Genomic DNA, 19701 nt, shown 5'->3' with positions numbered 1-19701 from the left:
CAGCTGTCACTGGATACAGACAGGCTGCACCTTTGACAGGTCACCAGTGTCTGTGTAAAAGGTGGATAGATCGATTTTTGTAAAATCCACCATCTCGCACATTCTTCTAAACACAACAGATCCAGCTGTGAATTTTCAGCAGGGCCTTAACTCTTTGTCACGTTGCAGCTTCAGGAGATTTTCCGAAAGAAGAATGAGAAGAAAGGGAGGAAAGGAGACGCTGAGAAGTCAGCACAGTTGGTAAGGTGCACAGTTGGGATGGTGGATACGGAACCACAGTGTGCGTGAGGATGAAAACATTTGTATTGAATGAATTTCAAGACTTTTACTGTGAATCTGCTGTCATCAGTAGAGTGAGCTCAAAGTCGATGCCCTTCTGCTATTGAAGCTATCATAACTCAATCATAATTCATTGTCATAATTATCATAATTAACGCATTAATGCAATGCCAATTATCTCTGATAAACTATTGTTTGCATTCATCAGTGTAATAGCGCAACATGAGTTCTTTGTAAAGTTTCAAATGGCATTATCAATTATGTCATTATCAATGCATCCGTGTTTTGCACACAGATGCATTGATAATAACACATCCTCATGCATTTAAAGCCATTTGTGTTTTAACTGACATTAGACTAGTTAAACCCTGTGTGTGACAGTGGAGAATCCCCTTTTACTGTACTTTCTCAGTGACAGTCAAGTTGGAAGCAAGGTGGTAAGTACACGCAAAGGAAAGTCTGTTACCATCGTGTGCGTCACACCTGCGACTGACACTCACCACCTTGCTTCGACCCTACACGTTTACATGAATGCAGGCCTGATGGCTAATTGGGTTTACACGTGTATCATTCAAGTTATTTTTACAGTTCCTGTAAATGTAAAAATCAGTGGTACTCAATGACCATAAGCAGCCACCACAATTCTCTCTGGAAACGCAACACCATATTGTGATTCACAGCGTGTTTTGGCTGAACATGTAAACATAGACGTGTTGGTGATGACACCACCTCTGCAGAGTGAATCCACTGCCTCTTTCCTTGCATGTACTAACATGTCGTCTACCTTTTGTCCTTCTCCTCCTTCTCTCTGACTGCATGCTCTCTCCTCCTCTCTCTCTTCCTCATGTCTCTCTGTGTGTTAGAGTATGCAGCTGTATGGATATCAGATTGCCCCAGTCAACAGCGTAGGTATCCTAAACCGCGAACCGCCGTACTGCTCGCCTCTACCTTTTATAAAAATGGATGAACTGATGGATAGGCAACTAGATGTTTGCATCGGCTGAGTTTACTACAAGCCAAACATTTTTATAATTTGAAAAAAAAACTGTTGAATGGCAGAGAAATGAAAGGGACATTAGGACAAAGGAGATAGAGGATGAGGATATTTGCCGTTATCATAGCTTTATAAATTAGACAGATCTCACTGCACCCACATTCTCCATGATTAATACTATAATATTACTGTATGTTATATTACAGTTAGTGCTGGTGATTTTCTACTGGTGACTCTGGCAACTAACTTGTCTCTGCTTCCGGAGCCTCTTATGTACCTTGACCTGGTGTTTAAAAATCCCTTATCCTGAATCGGTAAACACCTAATCGTCATGGTTCCTAGAATCAAAATAATAAAGGTTGAATGGACATAAAGAGAGAGTGATAGACAAAGACTCAAGACAGAGGGTCCATCTGTCAGGTCAGCTGATGTCAGCGATTGATCGAGGGACAATAACAGAGGCTGAGATGAATAGAGAGAGGGTTGGCAGAACACGAGTAATAGATTTAAAGGGTCAAAAGAGATGAGCTCTTAGAAAAGCAGAGTGATGTGATTTGAAATGACTTGAGGCCTCTGCAGCTCTAATCACAATCAGTGTCTATCTGGTTTAAAGCACTTTTGGACTGTGTTTCTGCCCGCGGAACGTTAACACTAATACAAGGAGAGAACAGGAGCAACAGAAGATGTAAACATTTATAATAAAGCAGATTACTATATTTATATCAAAGACTTATTGGGATTTCAGAATGTGTCCATCACCCACTCCCGAAATCCTGCTTACTGTAATAATCATAGTTAAAGGTCATTTTAATCATCTGACCTTCACTTTTACACACATGGACTATGGTTTAGAAAGAGTTCAGCACTGTCAGAACAGCTATGAGCTCTCTCTCTCGCTCTCTCTCTCACGCACACAGACGCTCCTGGTTCTGTCAGTGTTGTGATTGATAGATGTTTTGTCACTGTGAACTCGGTAAATCAGTGCAGGGTCATGTTAAAATGGCTGCTGCTGCGTTCTCCCTTGGGACAAGGTGGGTGGTCAGGAGCTCGGTGTCATGGTTCGACAGCTCTTTCACATCTTTTTTTTTGGTGACACTTGGTGTTACAGTATGTTGTGACCACCCTTAGTATTTCCTAATTGTAAAATATTAATTGTGTTTAATGTCATGCAACTAGCTTTTGTCTATAATCAGACATCGGTCACTCTCTTTTTTGATGCTATGCTCTGTGGTTTCTGAGTTTACTTTCTGAAGTTCTGAAGGTGGTGGTGAACTGACCGTAGCCTTGCTTAACCACTCCTACAGGTGCTAAAAAAAGAAAGTCAGGAGTTTGTGGCGAGAAGTTACTGGGACGTTCTGAGGCGAAGCGCCAGTCAAGTCCTCTTTTCTGACCTGGCGGAGGTACACAGACCTAACTGTCCTCTGTCCCACCATCCCTCCATTCTTCATCCTTCTTCCTCTAGTTAATATAGATCCTCCAACCATCCCTGTAGCCTCAGTTAAGCTGCATGAAGCTTGGCCAGACTTAGATGACAAACATTTGTCTTCAAGTAATACCATTATTTTACATTTTACAAAAGAAATAGTGAAAAACCTTTAAAATATCACCTTAACCTTTTAATTTAGCTTTAGCTTGATCTTAAAAGTCACATTCCTGCTAACCTTTCCCAGCATCCCCCATTTTGGTCCCACATGATATTGTCTTGCTAAGGTGTCTTCTTCCCTATGTTAACTTATATTAACTCCTTAATAAGTAAGTAGTAGATTATGTGGTGCCCGTATTAGTTTTTATTATGGGACAACATTGTGATTCTTTCAGTGTGACTCTTCTATGTCTTCATTTCACATCTGTACTGTATGTGTCTCTGTGCCTTTGTTATCTGTACAGTGTTATGACTAATGTTGTAGCTTTTGGTGTGAAATCATTCTCAGTTTGCACAACGACATGTACATTGGTGCTGTACACAGCAGTGATAAGAAGGCTAAAAGCAGAGCACCTGCGGTCCCTAATCATTATATAGCACAATGCAATGCCAATTAATTGGAATTAGTTAAGAGCAGAGTAGTCATTAGGAAAAGTGCTGTTTAGAAGCAAACTAAGAAAAAAGACGTGCTATGAGTATTTACACACGTACATTTAACAATAGTCAGTTAACGTCACTGACGTCTTCAGCAACCCTTTAAAAACCCTTTACGAACCAATGTCATTAATAGAAAAGGCCCCAGATGTGGTTCCTCCAAATGTTTGAATGCAGACACTTAGATCAACACAAAGTCAACTTCATGCCTTGTTGGATATTCATGTGTTGCCAGAACTCCAAACATAGTTCAGGCCAGGTACTCAAATGACAACACCTCGCTCAGATGACATGGATGACAAGTTGCATCTGAGCATTGTCATTAGGAAGCAGTATTAATAAAATCATAACAGTAATAAAATAAAATATATAAAGAAAGCAAGACTTACATTTAAAAATGTGATCAGTCTCAAAATATCCTATTAAGGAGATTTGTTTGAGTTTTTATGGGCTTACTCATGTGCAACTCAAATTGGCTTTCCGATATGTCTAGCACACAGTGAAGATGCTGGTAATGATTAATAACAGCCAACACAGTGTGAGCAGGTTTGCTGACTAATGACAGGCTGCACGCTGTGGTGACAGCGGAAGCTGAGGTGAAGTTAATGACAGTGGAGCATAATAGGGCTGACCTTGTATTTACACTGAGCAGCCTTTCATCTGCCAGGATGTCAGACGGACAACACAGACAAATCAGACAGAAGGGAGGGAGGGGGGAGCACAACATGGACAGTAAAATGTTAAATTTAACAAAATGATAATAATAAAATAGGAAGAGTGGAAAGAAGTACAGGGTTTAATAAAGAGATTAAAGGAAAAGAGAGGAATTAATAAAATCAGGAAACAAGGAGGTGAGAGAGCTCCAAAGGAGATGGCACAGGTCAGCAAAGAGAACTAAAGTGGGGAACAAAGTGGGCGGGGACAAAAGAGGTGCGAGAAGAACATTTAGGGGAAAAGAGGCACAGGGTGTATTTAAAAGAAGACGTGTGTACTCAACAGATTAGTCATCATTATACTTCTCTGCTTTTGTCTGGGTAAGGAGGGACTGACTGACAGGAAAGAGAGAATCACCTCTGTTTGCCAGGTGAAGGAGGTACTGACAGGTAGCAGGAGGAGAAAGCACGAGAGGAAAGGAGGACGACAGGGGCAGGATACGAGGTGATAAGGGGTGGATAGAAGAATAAAGAGACAGAGGGTGGGAGATTAGGGAAGGAGGGACAACCGAGTTCACGGGAGGGGAAGCGAGGCTGGGCTGTTTTTACCCTGGAAGGTGTGACTGACTGACAGTCTGACTGACTTGACTAAAGACCTACAATGACCTCTTCCTCCAAGGCATTACTCACAGATAAGGAGGGTGAGGAGCACCGTTTAGTCTTTGCATCAGTGCTTTGTGATCACAGTCTGGTTAAACCAGCGCACACATACAGTACAGCAGACACATGTGTACACCAGGTGTTGACTCGTGCCTTGTGGGTGTGATAAACATTACGTCTTCATGAGGATGTTGAGCTCATGCTGATGCTGCCACATGTCCAGGAATGATGAACTTGTTGTGAACAGTTTGGAATTACTCCAGGTTAGACAGACATTGATTCGTAAAGACTGACTACACTGACAATGGTAGTGATTGAGGTGACCTTTTAGTGTCTAGGTACTGAATATTTAGCTATAATTAGGCTAAAGAGACAGATTTCAAGGCCTAATAACCATTCTAATCAATTTGCTGACCAATTGTAATAAAACTTAGTTTGTAACATAACGGTATTTGGATAGTGGACAATGGTCCAATCCCGTCTTCATGGAAATACAAACAAATGTGATCACCCTCAAAACTATATATATATATATAAAACCAATTGGGATTGGGCACACCACCTGGAAGTTGTCTGAATGTATGAACAGCTCATAAAGAGTCATAAAGAGTTAGGTTATGAGTCAGTAGCAAAATAAAAGTTAGCCCTCCTGTTTGTCACATGTAATCAGAGGTCTAATGAAAATAACCCTCTATTAAGTGAGAGAATCAAAAGAAGACACTAGAATGATAAGTCTGTAATTGTTTCAGTTGGCCTGTGTTTATATGAAGAGGAGGCTTCTTTGCTTTTAATCAAGGCCTGAAAGGCTAGGGGGCAATAAATCAGGAAGGGTTGAGTTGCGCTGATGTTGAAGGTCCTAAAACAGGCTTTTAATATGTTGACATTTTCAGTCTGTGAGTTGCCAATTTGCATCCATTACAACAAACTCTAATAGGGTCTAGTGTTTATCATTTGCTCAGTGCCTTCATCTTCAGTACATGCAATAATCACATATCTATACCAGATGCCCCTCTACAGATCATCCTACCGTTTATTCTTCCTTAATGACAGATTATTTGTTTACAATCTGTTAAATGACACTGTGTTACATCAAACAGGAAAAACAACCTTAAACGTCTGTACGTCAACAGACACCTTGTTTTTCTTTCATAAACTTGTGTCATTTTCTTTGGCATTTTCTTCTTGTCCCACAACGGATTTTAGGATTTTACTCTTGAGGTAGAACCACGAATGGCATCATGATGATGAAGATGATGATGGAAATGACATAAAAGCTTTTCCTCCTTAGAGGGGCATGAGATTCTTCTACTCTGCATATTGTTTAGCATGGCGGTGAACTTGAGGGCAGGGCGATAGAGAAATGACAGGTTTCAAAGACCTCTCTCTCTCTGTGCCCTAATGCTGGGCAAAGTTTTTATTTTCTGCAAGAGCACCTTTTTCTGAAATAGACGTTGATGTGTTAGCGAGTATGAACAAAGCCAAGTCACCAAAGGTGTAAGCACAATTTTCTGTGAGGCTTATGAGAAGAACTCTTGTCACAATGTTGCTGTAAGGGATCAGGAAAGCGTTATCCTGCAGATTAAAGCATGTGTAAAACACTGTAAACAGCAGAAACCGTGCTCAATGAGTTGCAAATGACCGGTCAAATTAGATGCCAACAAACAAAAGTAGACAGGTGGACATGCTAACTCAGACGGTCACTGCACAGTAGTAACGTTGCACCCATATTTGTCATCCGGTGACAGAAAAAGGTGGAGTTGGCTCACACTCTCTGCATTTGTGCTTATGTGGCTTTTTGTTGCTGCTGTTTGTGACTTGACGTTCTATCCAGGTGTGTCCTTGTAGCATTAAAAGAGAAATGCATGGTATGTGGTGACTTGAGTCTGTGCGTTTACCCACTCAGCGCTTTGCATTTCTTGTTCTTCCACTCAGCCGTCTGTGGTTTTGTTCCTCTCACCGTCTGTGTGGCTCCGTTCAACACGCTTTATGTCCAACGCTTCGTCAGTCGCGCTCCTCAGAGAACAAAGGCATGACTCCGCTGATTATTGTGCCTCTGTATCTGTGCGCTGCTGAACACTCCTGGTGTCTACACGTGTCTGTGTGTTGCTCTGCTTCATTCCGCTGCAGCCACTCTTCCTACCAGTCTGAGCTGCATGGACAAATTATCTCCTCACCTCCAATTTTATTGTCTCTACTTTGCACTAAAAAGCAGATGTGCACAACTGTTTGCCTCCTTTCTTCATAGGCTTACAGTAAAGGTGACTGCTGCCTGGACTGGTATATTGATGTTGTGATGGCCGCTGACTGTTTGTCCGAGTCCATTTGTTTGATTGACACTTTGTTGTTGCTCATCCTGCACACATTCTGCACACGGTCAGCCAGAAACCTGCTTCCTGCTAAGCCTGGCACCAGGATCTCCATGTTGGACCGGTCCCACCCACTGCTCCTCTTCCAAACACATTTGCTTGATGTTTATCAGTTTATCACACACTAATACGTTGTCTTCTTCTTCTTCCTCTCTGATAATTCATAGCGATCAGATGAAAGCATTACGATTGACACCACACTGCTTGTCCATTTCTTTGGAAAGAAAGGGAAGGCAGAACTTACCTTTGATGATTTTTACAGGTACTAAAAATAGACAACCTAAAATGCACAATCCTAAAATAGTCCCACGCTTATTTTTATAAACCTTTGATCACAATTTTTTCCCTTTTTCTGTTGCTCAGGTTTATGGATAACTTGCAGACTGAGGTGTTGGAAATTGAATTTTTGACCTACTCTAAAGGAATGACCACCATCAGTGAAGAAGACTTTGCCAGAATTCTGCTGCGCTTCACCAACGTGGACAATATCAGCGCCTACCTGGAGAATGTTCGACAATGTATACCTGATGAGAAGGTGTAGTAACCACAGCGATTAACACCCAGAAACAAGCGTTTGAACCAGGAACAGCTAAATTATTAGAATTGTAATACTTATTTAAATACCTTAGAAAAGTTACCCAGTCATGAATAGCTGTGTGTAGCAAAAGAATGAATCTGTGTCTTCAGTAAATGCTATGACCACCTTTCCAGTGTTGACAACTTTTCAAGTGCCACATGAAAGAAATGCAAAGGTCCTGCAGAAAGCCAAAAAGTGATGAAAAGATTAGGCAACGGTTATCTTTCCTGGTCTTTTATCCCTCTGTTTCACTTCTTCTTCCTGCTGTAAAGGTGCTTGTCTTTCTAGCATGTAATTTCCCACCAGTGTTTGTGCTTGAGGCTGTTGTGGCTCTCCACACTTGAGCGCTCTGCTGCTTCAGCTCACTACATACAAACACTCACACACACTTGACTGCACTTCCAGCTACATGTGAATATCTGTCAGAACGAAGATGAAAGATATTTCTTTCTTCTTAATTAATGACACTACTGAGTTAGTCTATGTAAAACAATTTATCACATTTAACACAGAGAATGCACTGAATTAAATAAAAATCAATCTACAGTACTATATATCAGTTTTCCACCAAGAAGCATTGAGGAACAGAGAACATACAGTATGACCTGAATCATTATTCTCTATCCGCTTCATGCTCAGAAAGGAATATCATGACTCTTCATCGTGGGTAGCGAGACCATACACTTTAGAAACACATTTCTCAAGTCAGAAACTATAGAAATGATCCCTGAAAGCATAGTCTTAGTCTTGCAGATGGGATGCCATCCACACCTCAGTCATTCTAGATCAGGGACCCCCTTGTGCTGCTGAGCACCAAACTGAAATATGTACAGTATCTATGTGGACGGTGAGTTGTGTGATCAGGACATCTTTCTTTTCAGGTCAAGCAGTTTCAGTATTCATCAGAATTAACATCTACAATGACTTGTCATTCTTATGCAACTCTACTCTTTTTTCCTTTGTCTTCTTTCGCTTTCATGCTGTGGAAGAAGCAGGAGGTTGGTCTTTGTTTCACACAATACACAACATGAAGTTACAGTTAGTCTATTCTTAACTGCAAGATGTTTTCTTTCATCTGTGACAGTTATGTTTGATCTAGTCTCTGGAATAAAAGGTCATATTTTAGGATCTTAGGTCTGATGTATCTTAAACATTGTTACATAAGTATTTGTTTAAGAGGGATGTGCACACATTATTGTAATTCTCAGTTTGTTTCTTCCTGTGATTTTGCATTGGTTATATTTATTTTCCACGTCCCTTTTTCTGGTTTACTAGGGAATCACCTTTGATGAGTTCAGATCCTTCTTCCAGTTCTTAAATAATCTCGAGGACTTTGCCATTGCCATGCAGATGTACAATTTTGCTGCCCGCTCCATTGGACAAGGTAGGAAGTGAGATGTGGAAGCTGGAGCTACCCACTCTTACCCACACTAGTGTTAGCTTAGTGTCCAAAAAGAAGCCTAACCTTACTGAAAGATTTAACTTTCTCTCCGATTAGATGAGTTTGCAAGAGCAGTGTATGTAGCCACTGGACTGAAGCTGACACGTCACCTGGTGAACACCATCTTCAAGATCTTCGACGTAGATCACGACGACCAGCTCTCCTATAAGGAATTTATTGGCATAATGAAGGACCGGCTTCACAGGGGAACCAGGGTAATCAACACCGGAGTTTTTCTACATTTCATACATTACAACAATTAACCTTTGCCTTGAAAAAACACCCTCCTTCACTTGTCCTGGAATCTTTAGCTTTATGTTAAGCTATAAGCTATAGCTATATGTTGTTCTTAAGTTAACAGAATCATCTGCCGCTTTCTTATTGCAGCTATTATGTAAGAGTGTTTTGTTGAGCTGGACAACTAGACAAGGTTATTCTTGTTCCAATGTCACTGCAGGTAATGTAGCTGAAATATGCAATTAGAGTCTATGCATTTAATTTACAAGCACCGAAGTAACCATACTGAATGGCCTTTTCAATTTTAAATGTTTTCCTTCTTACAGAGTGGTACAGCAACTTAATTAAATTCTGTAAAGTAATGCAAATCTCATCTCACCTGAGATGAGATCAGAGCACCATGTTCTTTTCAAAGAGGGATATTGCCCTCTAGAGGTATATATAGAGGTATATATATTGTCAGGTATAGGTCTTTAATTGCATGAATTTTCATTTATTTGCTGCAAACATCACTAACAACAAGAAACAGTACACACATAGGTTGTTTTAGTCATTTTTGATCATGTGTCAGCTGTTGTGTTTTCTCACAGACTTGTCTTCTTAAAAATGTACTATGTTTCTTTCTTTTTTGCTCGCTTTTGCGTTCCACTGTTTCTGCAACTTCCATCACCACAAACCCACGACTCCATTTTCATTCCAATCTTTTATTCTTTTGTCCGTTTTTCTCTCTATTTATTACCTCTTCATCCTTCATGCCTCCTGCCTCTCATTGTTTTTGACTGTCTACTGACTTCTCAGGGCTACAAATCTATGGAGCGGGCCACCTCATTTAGATCCTGCCTGAAGAAGGAGCTGGCAAGCAGATAAGTATTACTGCCATTTAACAATGGTGATACTGTTTTGAACTACTAAGAAGCTTTTTAAACTCAAAACACGAAGAAAGAAAATTCAAACATAAAGAAAATACCACACACCTCTAAGCTACTGTAGCTCTAAGCATAACTGGCTCTGTTGCTGTGTGGTTACCAGGTGAAGGGCCTACACCACACCTTCTACTCTGAAGCCAGACAACAAGTGGACCATCTCTGGAAAACATACAAAGAGAAACTGCAATGAAGAACATGAATAAAAGATGAAGGAAAGAAGGTTAAACATTCAAGTCTGGTAATGGAAAAAATGGAGAGAGCTAAGTTTTAAGATAAACACTGGCCCACTGGTGATTTAAAACAAATCCACTGGTGATTTAAAACAAGTCACCGGTGGACTTTCAAAGCAGAAAATAACACAAGCATAGACACAATCACATACAGCTGCTTCTGATCCTGAGCAATAATCACAATTTTCTAGCACCTTTTTCAGTCATCTTGTTCTGTTGACCTGTCTTCAACAGATACATTTAAAGATTTGATTTGAGGAAACTATCCATGGTTAAACTAATTTCAGCTGACCTCATGCACTACAAACTTTACCAAATAAAAGAGCACAACTATTATTAAGTACTACATGAGATAATGCTAAATTTATACAAATAAGAATAATAACCATTACAAGATAATAGTAAAATAAAATGTTACCTACTACATAAAACAAATTATGCATTACATTAAATTAAGATATTATTGTGCTAACATATTATTGTGTTTTACTCATATTAGTCTTATTGTTTTACTTTGTTTAATCTCATCTATTTATTATTTTTATTTTAATGTATTTTGTCTATTTCTACATTTAGGAACCATACATAATCCTATGGCTTTTGGCGATAACAACATTTTTTTCCAATATGCCTGAATCATTTTTGTCTTGACCTGTTGACTGTTAGTTGCATGTATGATATGTATGTCCAAACAGGTGCCTTCTATTCATTCCATTTGTATTTAAAACATTTACATAGTAAGCAATTTTTTTCACAGCAATTATTTCAGCACTGTGTAGCTTTTAAATAGCAGAACTCGATAGATGGACACAGAACTGCAAAAAGGTGTGCAATGATTTTGCTAATTTTCAATTAATCTCTAATGTTGTATCTGTTATATAATAATTATAATGTATTGTTTTTATGGTTGATGGCGCATTTCTGTAAAGTTATTATTCTCAATGTCTCCAAATTCATTTGTCACATCCCTCTGTTGACTGAATTTTACGCATGAGTAAATTTGTATCGTGCGATTTACAGTACTGCGCATGTTCAATGAACACCTTACGCAACCGCAAATCATTTAAGAAAGTAAGTAATACATAATAAAGTAATGTCTTGTGGATTATAGATTCGCATATGTAGTTTAGGTAGTCAGCCTGGTACAGACATGCTCGTGTAAGTTGACTTTGGTAGATTTCTGATATAAATCACGAGTTTGTTGACCCATAGTTACAAAAATCTGGTCAATGTGGGTGAATACGTCAGCTGCCAAGGGTTTATGCCGTACTGGAGTCCTATTTATTCTATTTGATCTTAAGTTGCATATTTACCTATTTATTTCTGTGCTTCGTGGGTGTTTTTAATCACTATGAGGCAAAATCTAGATTTCTCACTTGTCCTAGTTAGTTGGAGTGGGACATCTACAAAGGAACTGCCACGGCTGTCATTAGCGTTAAATATAATTTAAATAAGAATAGCATACTTTTATCAACTGTAGTGTTGTTTATAGTTACCACGGATCCAAAGCGTCTTAAAGCTGTTTTGGGGATATGGTTTAATAGTAATACGTAGAATTGCACAGTTTGAATTCCTGAAGAAAAACGTTATTATGCTAACGCTAATGAAATACTGCCATCTTGTGCCTCGCCAAACAACTGCTGGTAAGACAACGTCAGTGAAGACAGTGTTAAAGTATAAAGATAATGTCGGGACAAACATAGTACATATATGTGTGGATTTTTATTTTTTCCTATACCAGCTGTCATTCTCTGAAAACTAAGAAAAGTGTGGTTGTAACGGAATTAACGGAACTGTTCGTCTGTCCAAGCTTTCCGTCCGGAACTTTACAAACGATGGACTGTTTTTCATCGATTGTAAACCTCATTGTAAAGTAAAAAACATTAACATTTTCTATGTGGTGTTAACCCTATCTTATCGTATATTATCTGTCGTTGAATAATTTACTAGTAATTTTCTATTTACGACGTAGAGCGCATTTAAAAAATACTTTTAAACGAAAGGAAAACGTCACACGCAAAGCATTGTGGGTGTTGTATAACCAGATTGTAATATAAATAAATAAAAGCTTTTTCAGCAGTTTGTACAACCACTGATTTTAAAAACAGATAGTACGGGTTTAGAGCAGTTATTTACTTGTTTTGATGTTCAGCAATACAAACAAACCCTTACTGAGACTGACTGAGCTGTGGATGGCATCCCATTTTCACAAATCGAAGTGTTAAGACTATACTTTCAGGGATCATTTCTATAGTTCTTATCTTGAGAAATGTGTTTCTAAAGTGCATGGTCTCGCTACCCACGATGAAGAGTCATGATATTCCTTTCTGGGCGTGAAGTGGATAGAGAATAATGATTCAGGTCATATGTTCTCTGTCATTGATGACCATTCTTTGCTTCCTGGTGGAGCATTGAGGAAAGGAATATGGTCAGAGTGGCAGTAAAGCTGTTAAAATCAAATAATGGTTTTTGGGACTGATTGTCTGTTACTTTATAAGCAGTCTTATCTTGTAAAGATTTTACAAATTTCTCTTTGTATGTTCTTTGTGTTCTCTGATAAAGTGCTAGTGTAATTTTAATCAAAATGACCCTTTATATCCTGAAGTTTGTGTTGTGTGTATCAAACTATTTAGGTCTACCTTAATTTAACAATAATAACTAGATAAAAGCTTTTATCCAAGCCAATTGCAATCAGGTAGTTGTTTGCATTTTATAAACAATTTCTCTCTTGTCTTCATTATTTCTTTAAACAAGAGCCTTCATAAGGTTTCCCTCAAAAAGTAGAACTTAAAATTTTCATTGTTCTTTGACTTTCATTTATGAGAGAAATCTCTGTTTTGTGAACGTCAGAAGGAACAATAATGAGTGGTTACATAGATAGATAGATAGATAGATAGATAGATAGATAGATAGATAGATAGATAGATAGATAGATAGATAGATAGATAGATAGATAGATAGAGTAATGCCTTGCATAGCATTGGGGGTGCAAAGCAGACTGTAATTCACATAAACATGGCTTCAGTTGCAGTTTAAAGAACCTCAGATATTGTCACAGGTAATGTACTTTACAGCTATTATAGATTTGATTTGATGATCTGCAGCACAAATGGCCCCTGATCTAGAACGACTGAGCTGTGGATGGTATCCCATCTTCACAGACTGCAAGACTAAGACTATACTTTCAGGGATCATTTCTATAGTTTCTGACTTGAGAAATGTGTTTCTAAAGTGCATGGTCTCGCTACCCACGATGAAGAGTCATGATATTCCTTTCTGGGCGTGAAGTGGATAGAGAATAATGATTCAGGTCATATGTTCTCTGTCATTGATGACCATTCTTTGCTTCCTGGTGGAGCATTGAGGAAAGGAATATGGTCAGAGTGGCAGTAAAGCTGTTAAAATCAAATAATGGTTTTTGGGACTGATTGTCTGTTACTTTATAAGCAGTCTTATCTTGTAAAGATTTTACAAATTTCTGTTTGTATGTTCTTTGTGTTCTCTGATAAAGTGCTAGTGTAATTTTAATCAAAATGACCCTTTATATCCTGAAGTTTGTGTTGTGTGTATCAAACTATTTAGGTCTACCTTAATTTAACAATAATAACTAGATAAAAGCTTTTATCCAAGCCAATTGCAATCAGGTAGTTGTTTGCATTTTATAAACAATTTCTCTCTTGTCTTCATTATTTCTTTAAACAAGAGCCTTCATAAGGTTTCCCTCAAAAAGTAGAACTTAAAATTTTCATTGTTCTTTGACTTTCATTTATGAGAGAAATCTCTGTTTTGTGAACGTCAGAAGGAACAATAATGAGTGGTTACATAGATAGATAGATAGATAGATAGATAGATAGATAGATAGATAGATAGATAGATAGATAGATAGATAGATAGATAGAGTAATGCCTTGCATAGCATTGGGGGTGCAAAGCAGACTGTAATTCACATAAACATGGCTTCAGTTGCAGTTTAAAGAACCTCAGATATTGTCACAGGTAATGTACTTTACAGCTATTATAGATTTGATTTGATGATCTGCAGCACAAATGGCCCCTGATCTAGAACGACTGAGCTGTGGATGGTATCCCATCTTCACAGACTGCAAGACTAAGACTATACTTTCAGGGATCATTTCTATAGTTTCTGACTTGAGAAATGTGTTTTTAAAGTGCATGGTCTCGCTACCCACGATGAAGAGTCATGATATTCCTTTCTGGGCGTGAAGTGGATAGAGAATAATGATTCAGGTCATATGTTCTCTGTCATTGATGACCATTCTTTGCTTCCTGGTGGAGCATTGAGGAAAGGAATATGGTCAGAGTGGCAGTAAAGCTGTTAAAATCAAATAACGGTTTTTGGGACTGATTGTCTGTTACTTTATAAGCAGTCTTATCTTGTAAAGATTTTACAAATTTCTGTTTGTATGTTCTTTGTGTTCTCTGATAAAGTGCTAGTGTAATTTTAATCAAAATGACCCTTTATATCCTGAAGTTTGTGTTGTGTGTATCAAACTATTTAGGTCTACCTTAATTTAACAATAATAACTAGATAAAAGCTTTTATCCAAGCCAATTGCAATCAGGTAGTTGTTTGCATTTTATAAACAATTTCTCTCTTGTCTTCATTATTTCTTTAAACAAGAGCCTTCATAAGGTTTCCCTCAAAAAGTAGAACTTAAAATTTTCATTGTTCTTTGACTTTCATTTATGAGAGAAATCTCTGTTTTGTGAACGTCAGAAGGAACAATAATGAGTGGTTACATAGATAGATAGATAGATAGATAGATAGATAGATAGATAGATAGATAGATAGATAGATAGATAGATAGATAGATAGATAGATAGATAGAGTAATGCCTTGCATAGCATTGGGGGTGCAAAGCAGACTGTAATTCACATAAACATGGCTTCAGTTGCAGTTTAAAGAACCTCAGATATTGTCACAGGTAATGTACTTTACAGCTATTATAGATTTGATTTGATGATCTGCAGCACAAATGGCCCCTGATCTAGAACGACTGAGCTGTGGATGGTATCCCATCTTCACAGACTGCAAGACTAAGACTATACTTTCAGGGATCATTTCTATAGTTTCTGACTTGAGAAATGTGTTTCTAAAGTGCATGGTCTCGCTACCCACGATGAAGAGTCATGATATTCCTTTCTGGGCGTGAAGTGGATAGAGAATAATGATTCAGGTCATATGTTCTCTGTCATTGATGACCATTCTTTGCTTCCTGGTGGAGCATTGAGGAAAGGAATATGGTCAGAGTGGCAGTAAAGCTGTTAAAATCAAATATTGGTTTTTGGGACTGATTGTCTGTTACTTTATAAGCAGTCTTATCTTGTAAAGATTTTACAAATTTCTGTTTGTATGTTCTTTGTGTTCTCTGATAAAGTGCTAGTGTAATTTTAATCAAAATGACCCTTTATATCCTGAAGTTTGTGTTGTGTGTATCAAACTATTTAGGTCTACCTTAATTTAACAATAATAACTAGATAAAAGCTTTTATCCAAGCCAATTGCAATCAGGTAGTTGTTTGCATTTTATAAACAATTTCTCTCTTGTCTTCATTATTTCTTTAAACAAGAGCCTTCATAAGGTTTCCCTCAAAAAGTAGAACTTAAAATTTTCATTGTTCTTTGACTTTCATTTATGAGAGAAATCTCTGTTTTGTGAACGTCAGAAGGAACAATAATGAGTGGTTACATAGATAGATAGATAGATAGATAGATAGATAGATAGATAGATAGATAGATAGATAGATAGATAGATAGATAGATAGATAGATAGAGTAATGCCTTGCATAGCATTGGGGGTGCAAAGCAGACTGTAATTCACATAAACATGGCTTCAGTTGCAGTTTAAAGAACCTCAGATATTGTCACAGGTAATGTACTTTACAGCTATTATAGATTTGATTTGATGATCTGCAGCACAAATGGCCCCTGATCTAGAACGACTGAGCTGTGGATGGTATCCCATCTTCACAGACTGCAAGACTAAGACTATACTTTCAGGGATCATTTCTATAGTTTCTGACTTGAGAAATGTGTTTCTAAAGTGCATGGTCTCGCTACCCACGATGAAGAGTCATGATATTCCTTTCTGGGCGTGAAGTGGATAGAGAATAATGATTCAGGTCATATGTTCTCTGTCATTGATGACCATTCTTTGCTTCCTGGTGGAGCATTGAGGAAAGGAATATGGTCAGAGTGGCAGTAAAGCTGTTAAAATCAAATAATGGTTTTTGGGACTGATTGTCTGTTACTTTATAAGCAGTCTTATCTTGTAAAGATTTTACAAGTTTCTGTTTGTATGTTCTTTGTGTTCTCTGATAAAGTGCTAGTGTAATTTTAATCAAAAGCCAATTGCTTCCTGGTGGAGCATTGAGGAAGGGAGTATAGTCAGAGTGGCAGCAAAGCTGTTAAAAGCGCCGTTTATCATTATGTAGGTAAGAGACAATGACACTCCTGATGGAACAGATGAAGTAACTTTTAACACAGTTGCACTAAATGAGGAGTCTTCATGTGATGGATAAACAGCATTTGCTACTGCTGTGACATCTGGGACACCAGTGTTTCATTCTCAAGTTGTCCTGTGTCGCTGTAGTATTTACAAATCACAAGTTGAAGTTTGTATGAATTGCAGGTTAACGTTGTCTTTGTTTAATATTTAATGGTCATATGAAGAAATTAGGGCGCAGCATTTGGTATGTTTTTTTACAGCATTTCAGCCAGCAGCTGCGTTTTTTTTGCCACTGGGTTTTGCCATAAATTGAGCGGCCCGAGTGATTGATAACAGCAAACCATAATCAATCAATTTTGGTCACTGATTTTTAACATTTGTCGAACGTTGTTGCAGACCTAAAAATTTGTAGTCTGTTTTTTTGTCATTTTATCCTGTACACCATACTGTCCGGTACGTGTGAGTTGCAGATCTATTATGTATCTAAATGGTCGCCAGGTCATGGGTGACCAAGCCTGGGCAAATGAGTTAAATCAGTTCTTCAACAGATTTGACTCTGCCCAGCCCCCAGTCTCAATCTACACGGCTCCCCCTTGACACCTCTACAGTCCAGGAGTCTCCTCCCAGCTGCAACTGTTCACACCTCAGCACCACGCAGCTCACTCTGCCCTTCCTCCGACCACAATAATGTGACCCCCCCAACAACCCACAGCTCCAGACCAGCCACTGCCCACCGCCAGGTCAGAAGGGAGTTAAGGGGAGCAAAGGCCAGAAAAGCCACAGGCCCTGATAACATCAGCTGCAGGGTCTCCTATAGTGATGGGAAGTCTCTTTTCACAGATTTGGCACAGCATTTGTTTATTCCACATTGTCATAATATTTAAAGCAGTTTATTTTAAAGCAGTTTTCTATTCAAAAAAATACCAAGTCACTTCATTTCAATCACACTTAAAAACTCCACCCTCTCCTTTGGTTTGTGCAGACAGCTGCTAAGGACTTTCTATGACACTGTGGTATCCTCAGTAGTCCTGTATGGAGTTGTGTGCTGGGCCAGGGGCAGTACAGGCAGAGACAGGAAGAGACTCAACAAACTAGTTAAAAAGCCGGCTCTGTGCTGGGCTGCACACTGGAGTCCATAGAGGAGGTGGCGGACAGAGGAATGTTGACTAAACTAACATCCATCATAGAGAACCCCTCAACCCCCTGCACCACACTGTAGAGGCTCTGAGCAGCTCCATCAGCACCAGACTGTTACACCCACAGTGCAGGAAGGAGCTTATTCCTCCCCTCAGCCATAAGACTCTACAATATAGCAATGCAGTGACACAATTGTCTTTTCCTTGCACTAATATTACCGTTATTTCCTTTTACACAACTTTTCTACTGCTGGTGTTTACTTTTACTTTTTTGTCCGTCGTGCTGCTGCTGTAAACACAAAAATTTCCCCTATGTAAGATTAATAAAGTTGTATCCTATCCTGTTATTAATCATGGACTTAGCAAGTTAGTCTTATATTTAATGTTATGTTGTATATTTACCTAATCGTTCATGTGCGTTTACATGAATATTTAATCAGTACAACACAAAATCTAGATTTCTCTCTTGTTCTAGTTAGTTGGAGCGAGACAACTACAAATCAACTGTCATTGCTGTCATTAGCGTTAAACATAACGTAGATAAGAATAGCAAGTTTTTGTGAGGTAATATAATCAATTGTAAATTTTGTTTTTACTCACCAACTGGCCAACACGTCTGCAAAGTTCTTCTGGTGATATGTTTAACAGGAATATGTAGAATTGCAGTTAAAACTCCAAAAAAATGCAGCTAATGCTAATGAAATGCTGCCATCTTGTGTCGCGCCAAACCAACTGCTAGTAAGTTACCGTCGTTCAAGACATATTAAGGTAATATTAGAACAAACATAACATGTATAAAATATATAGTTTTTACCAATATGTAGTTTTTCATTTGGCCAGTTGCCATACCTTAAAAGCGGAGACAAGTGTGATTATAACGGAACTAGCGGTATTGTTCTTCTGTACCAGATTTCCGTCCGGAATGTTATGAACTACGCACTGTTTTTCCATCGTTAAATAATTCAAATGTTACAGTTTATATATCCTTACACGTTGTTCGTGTAGTGTTCAAGTGTTTTCAAATCAGTGAATAATTTACAGTTTACTTCGTCTTCAAGTCATAGACTGAAAAGCAATACACTTATATAATGCAAGATAAAAACCGAAGTGCATTGTGGGTGAAAACAAATTGTAATTCCAAATTAATAAATAGCCTTTTCGACAGTTTAGAGTTCTAAAGATATTAAAATCAGTTAGTACTGGCCTACAGCTACTATGTACTTTTTTTGGTGCGCGGCAGTAAAACAACACCCTAAGCTAGAACGACTGCGCTGGAGGTAGGGTGACATCTTCGCAGGCTTCAACGTTAAGACTATACTTTCAGGGATCATTTCTATAGTTCCTAACTTGAGAAATGTGTTTCTAAAGTGATCGGTCTCGCTACCCACGATGATGAGTCACGATATCCCCTTCTGAGCGCGAAGCGGGCAAAGAATAATGATTCAGTTCATACGTTCTTTGCCATTGATGACCGTTCTTTGCTTCTCTGCGGAGCATTGAGGAAGGGGATATGATCAGAGTGGTAGCCTCATATCTAATAAAATTAAGCCATATGTGGAACTGTATAATTAACAACACCGTATTCTCAATATAACTAAACACTTAATTTGAAAGTGACTCTTAGAACGGGAGTGTAGTTCAGGGAACCATTTCTCGTA

The 19701-nt window shown here is 38.5% G+C and overlaps 1 protein-coding gene and 7 non-coding genes across 18 annotated transcripts in view; 7 read left to right on the top strand and 1 right to left on the bottom strand.

The window, feature by feature from the left end:
• Window positions 1-19568, top strand: part of micu3a (mitochondrial calcium uptake family, member 3a) — a 28292-nt gene extending 8724 nt beyond the window's left edge. Inside the window, exons 5-14 of one of the 11 annotated variants that reach the window (XM_055508101.1) lie at window positions 169-240; window positions 1143-1184; window positions 2578-2673; window positions 5867-5881; window positions 7197-7291; window positions 7393-7565; window positions 8880-8990; window positions 9105-9262; window positions 10083-10147; window positions 10311-19568. In XM_055508101.1, the coding sequence (XP_055364076.1) occupies window positions 169-240; window positions 1143-1184; window positions 2578-2673; window positions 5867-5881; window positions 7197-7291; window positions 7393-7565; window positions 8880-8990; window positions 9105-9262; window positions 10083-10147; window positions 10311-10317 (834 nt within the window). In that variant the 3' untranslated portion in view covers window positions 10318-19568. Of the gene's footprint in view, window positions 1-168; window positions 241-1142; window positions 1185-2577; window positions 2674-5866; window positions 5882-7196; window positions 7292-7392; window positions 7566-8879; window positions 8991-9104; window positions 9263-10082; window positions 10152-10310 lie in introns of those variants that run through there. The other 10 variants (XM_029143247.3, XM_055508095.1, XM_029143352.3 and 7 more) reach the window with 10 other exon arrangements.
• On the bottom strand, window positions 8152-8349 carry LOC114864451 (small nucleolar RNA U3). Its single transcript, XR_003787312.1, has one exon. It is a non-coding gene; the product is annotated as a small nucleolar RNA U3 (small nucleolar RNA).
• On the top strand, window positions 12664-12879 carry LOC114864445 (small nucleolar RNA U3). Its single transcript, XR_003787310.1, has one exon. It is a non-coding gene; the product is annotated as a small nucleolar RNA U3 (small nucleolar RNA).
• LOC114864432 (small nucleolar RNA U3) lies at window positions 13613-13828 on the top strand. The gene has a single exon (XR_003787307.1). It is a non-coding gene; the product is annotated as a small nucleolar RNA U3 (small nucleolar RNA).
• Window positions 14550-14765, top strand: LOC114864440 (small nucleolar RNA U3). Its single transcript, XR_003787309.1, has one exon. It is a non-coding gene; the product is annotated as a small nucleolar RNA U3 (small nucleolar RNA).
• Window positions 15499-15714, top strand: LOC114864425 (small nucleolar RNA U3). Its single transcript, XR_003787305.1, has one exon. It is a non-coding gene; the product is annotated as a small nucleolar RNA U3 (small nucleolar RNA).
• LOC114864419 (small nucleolar RNA U3) lies at window positions 16444-16659 on the top strand. The gene has a single exon (XR_003787304.1). It is a non-coding gene; the product is annotated as a small nucleolar RNA U3 (small nucleolar RNA).
• LOC114864414 (small nucleolar RNA U3) lies at window positions 19352-19567 on the top strand. The gene has a single exon (XR_003787303.1). It is a non-coding gene; the product is annotated as a small nucleolar RNA U3 (small nucleolar RNA).
• Window positions 19569-19701: the final 133 nt, after the last annotated feature.

This window comes from Betta splendens, chromosome 1 (assembly GCF_900634795.4).
Source record: "Betta splendens chromosome 1, fBetSpl5.4, whole genome shotgun sequence".
Classification (NCBI taxonomy): domain Eukaryota; kingdom Metazoa; phylum Chordata; class Actinopteri; order Anabantiformes; family Osphronemidae; genus Betta; species Betta splendens.
Note: the sequence above shows the minus strand (reverse complement) of the source record. Positions and strands in the feature narration are given on the sequence as shown.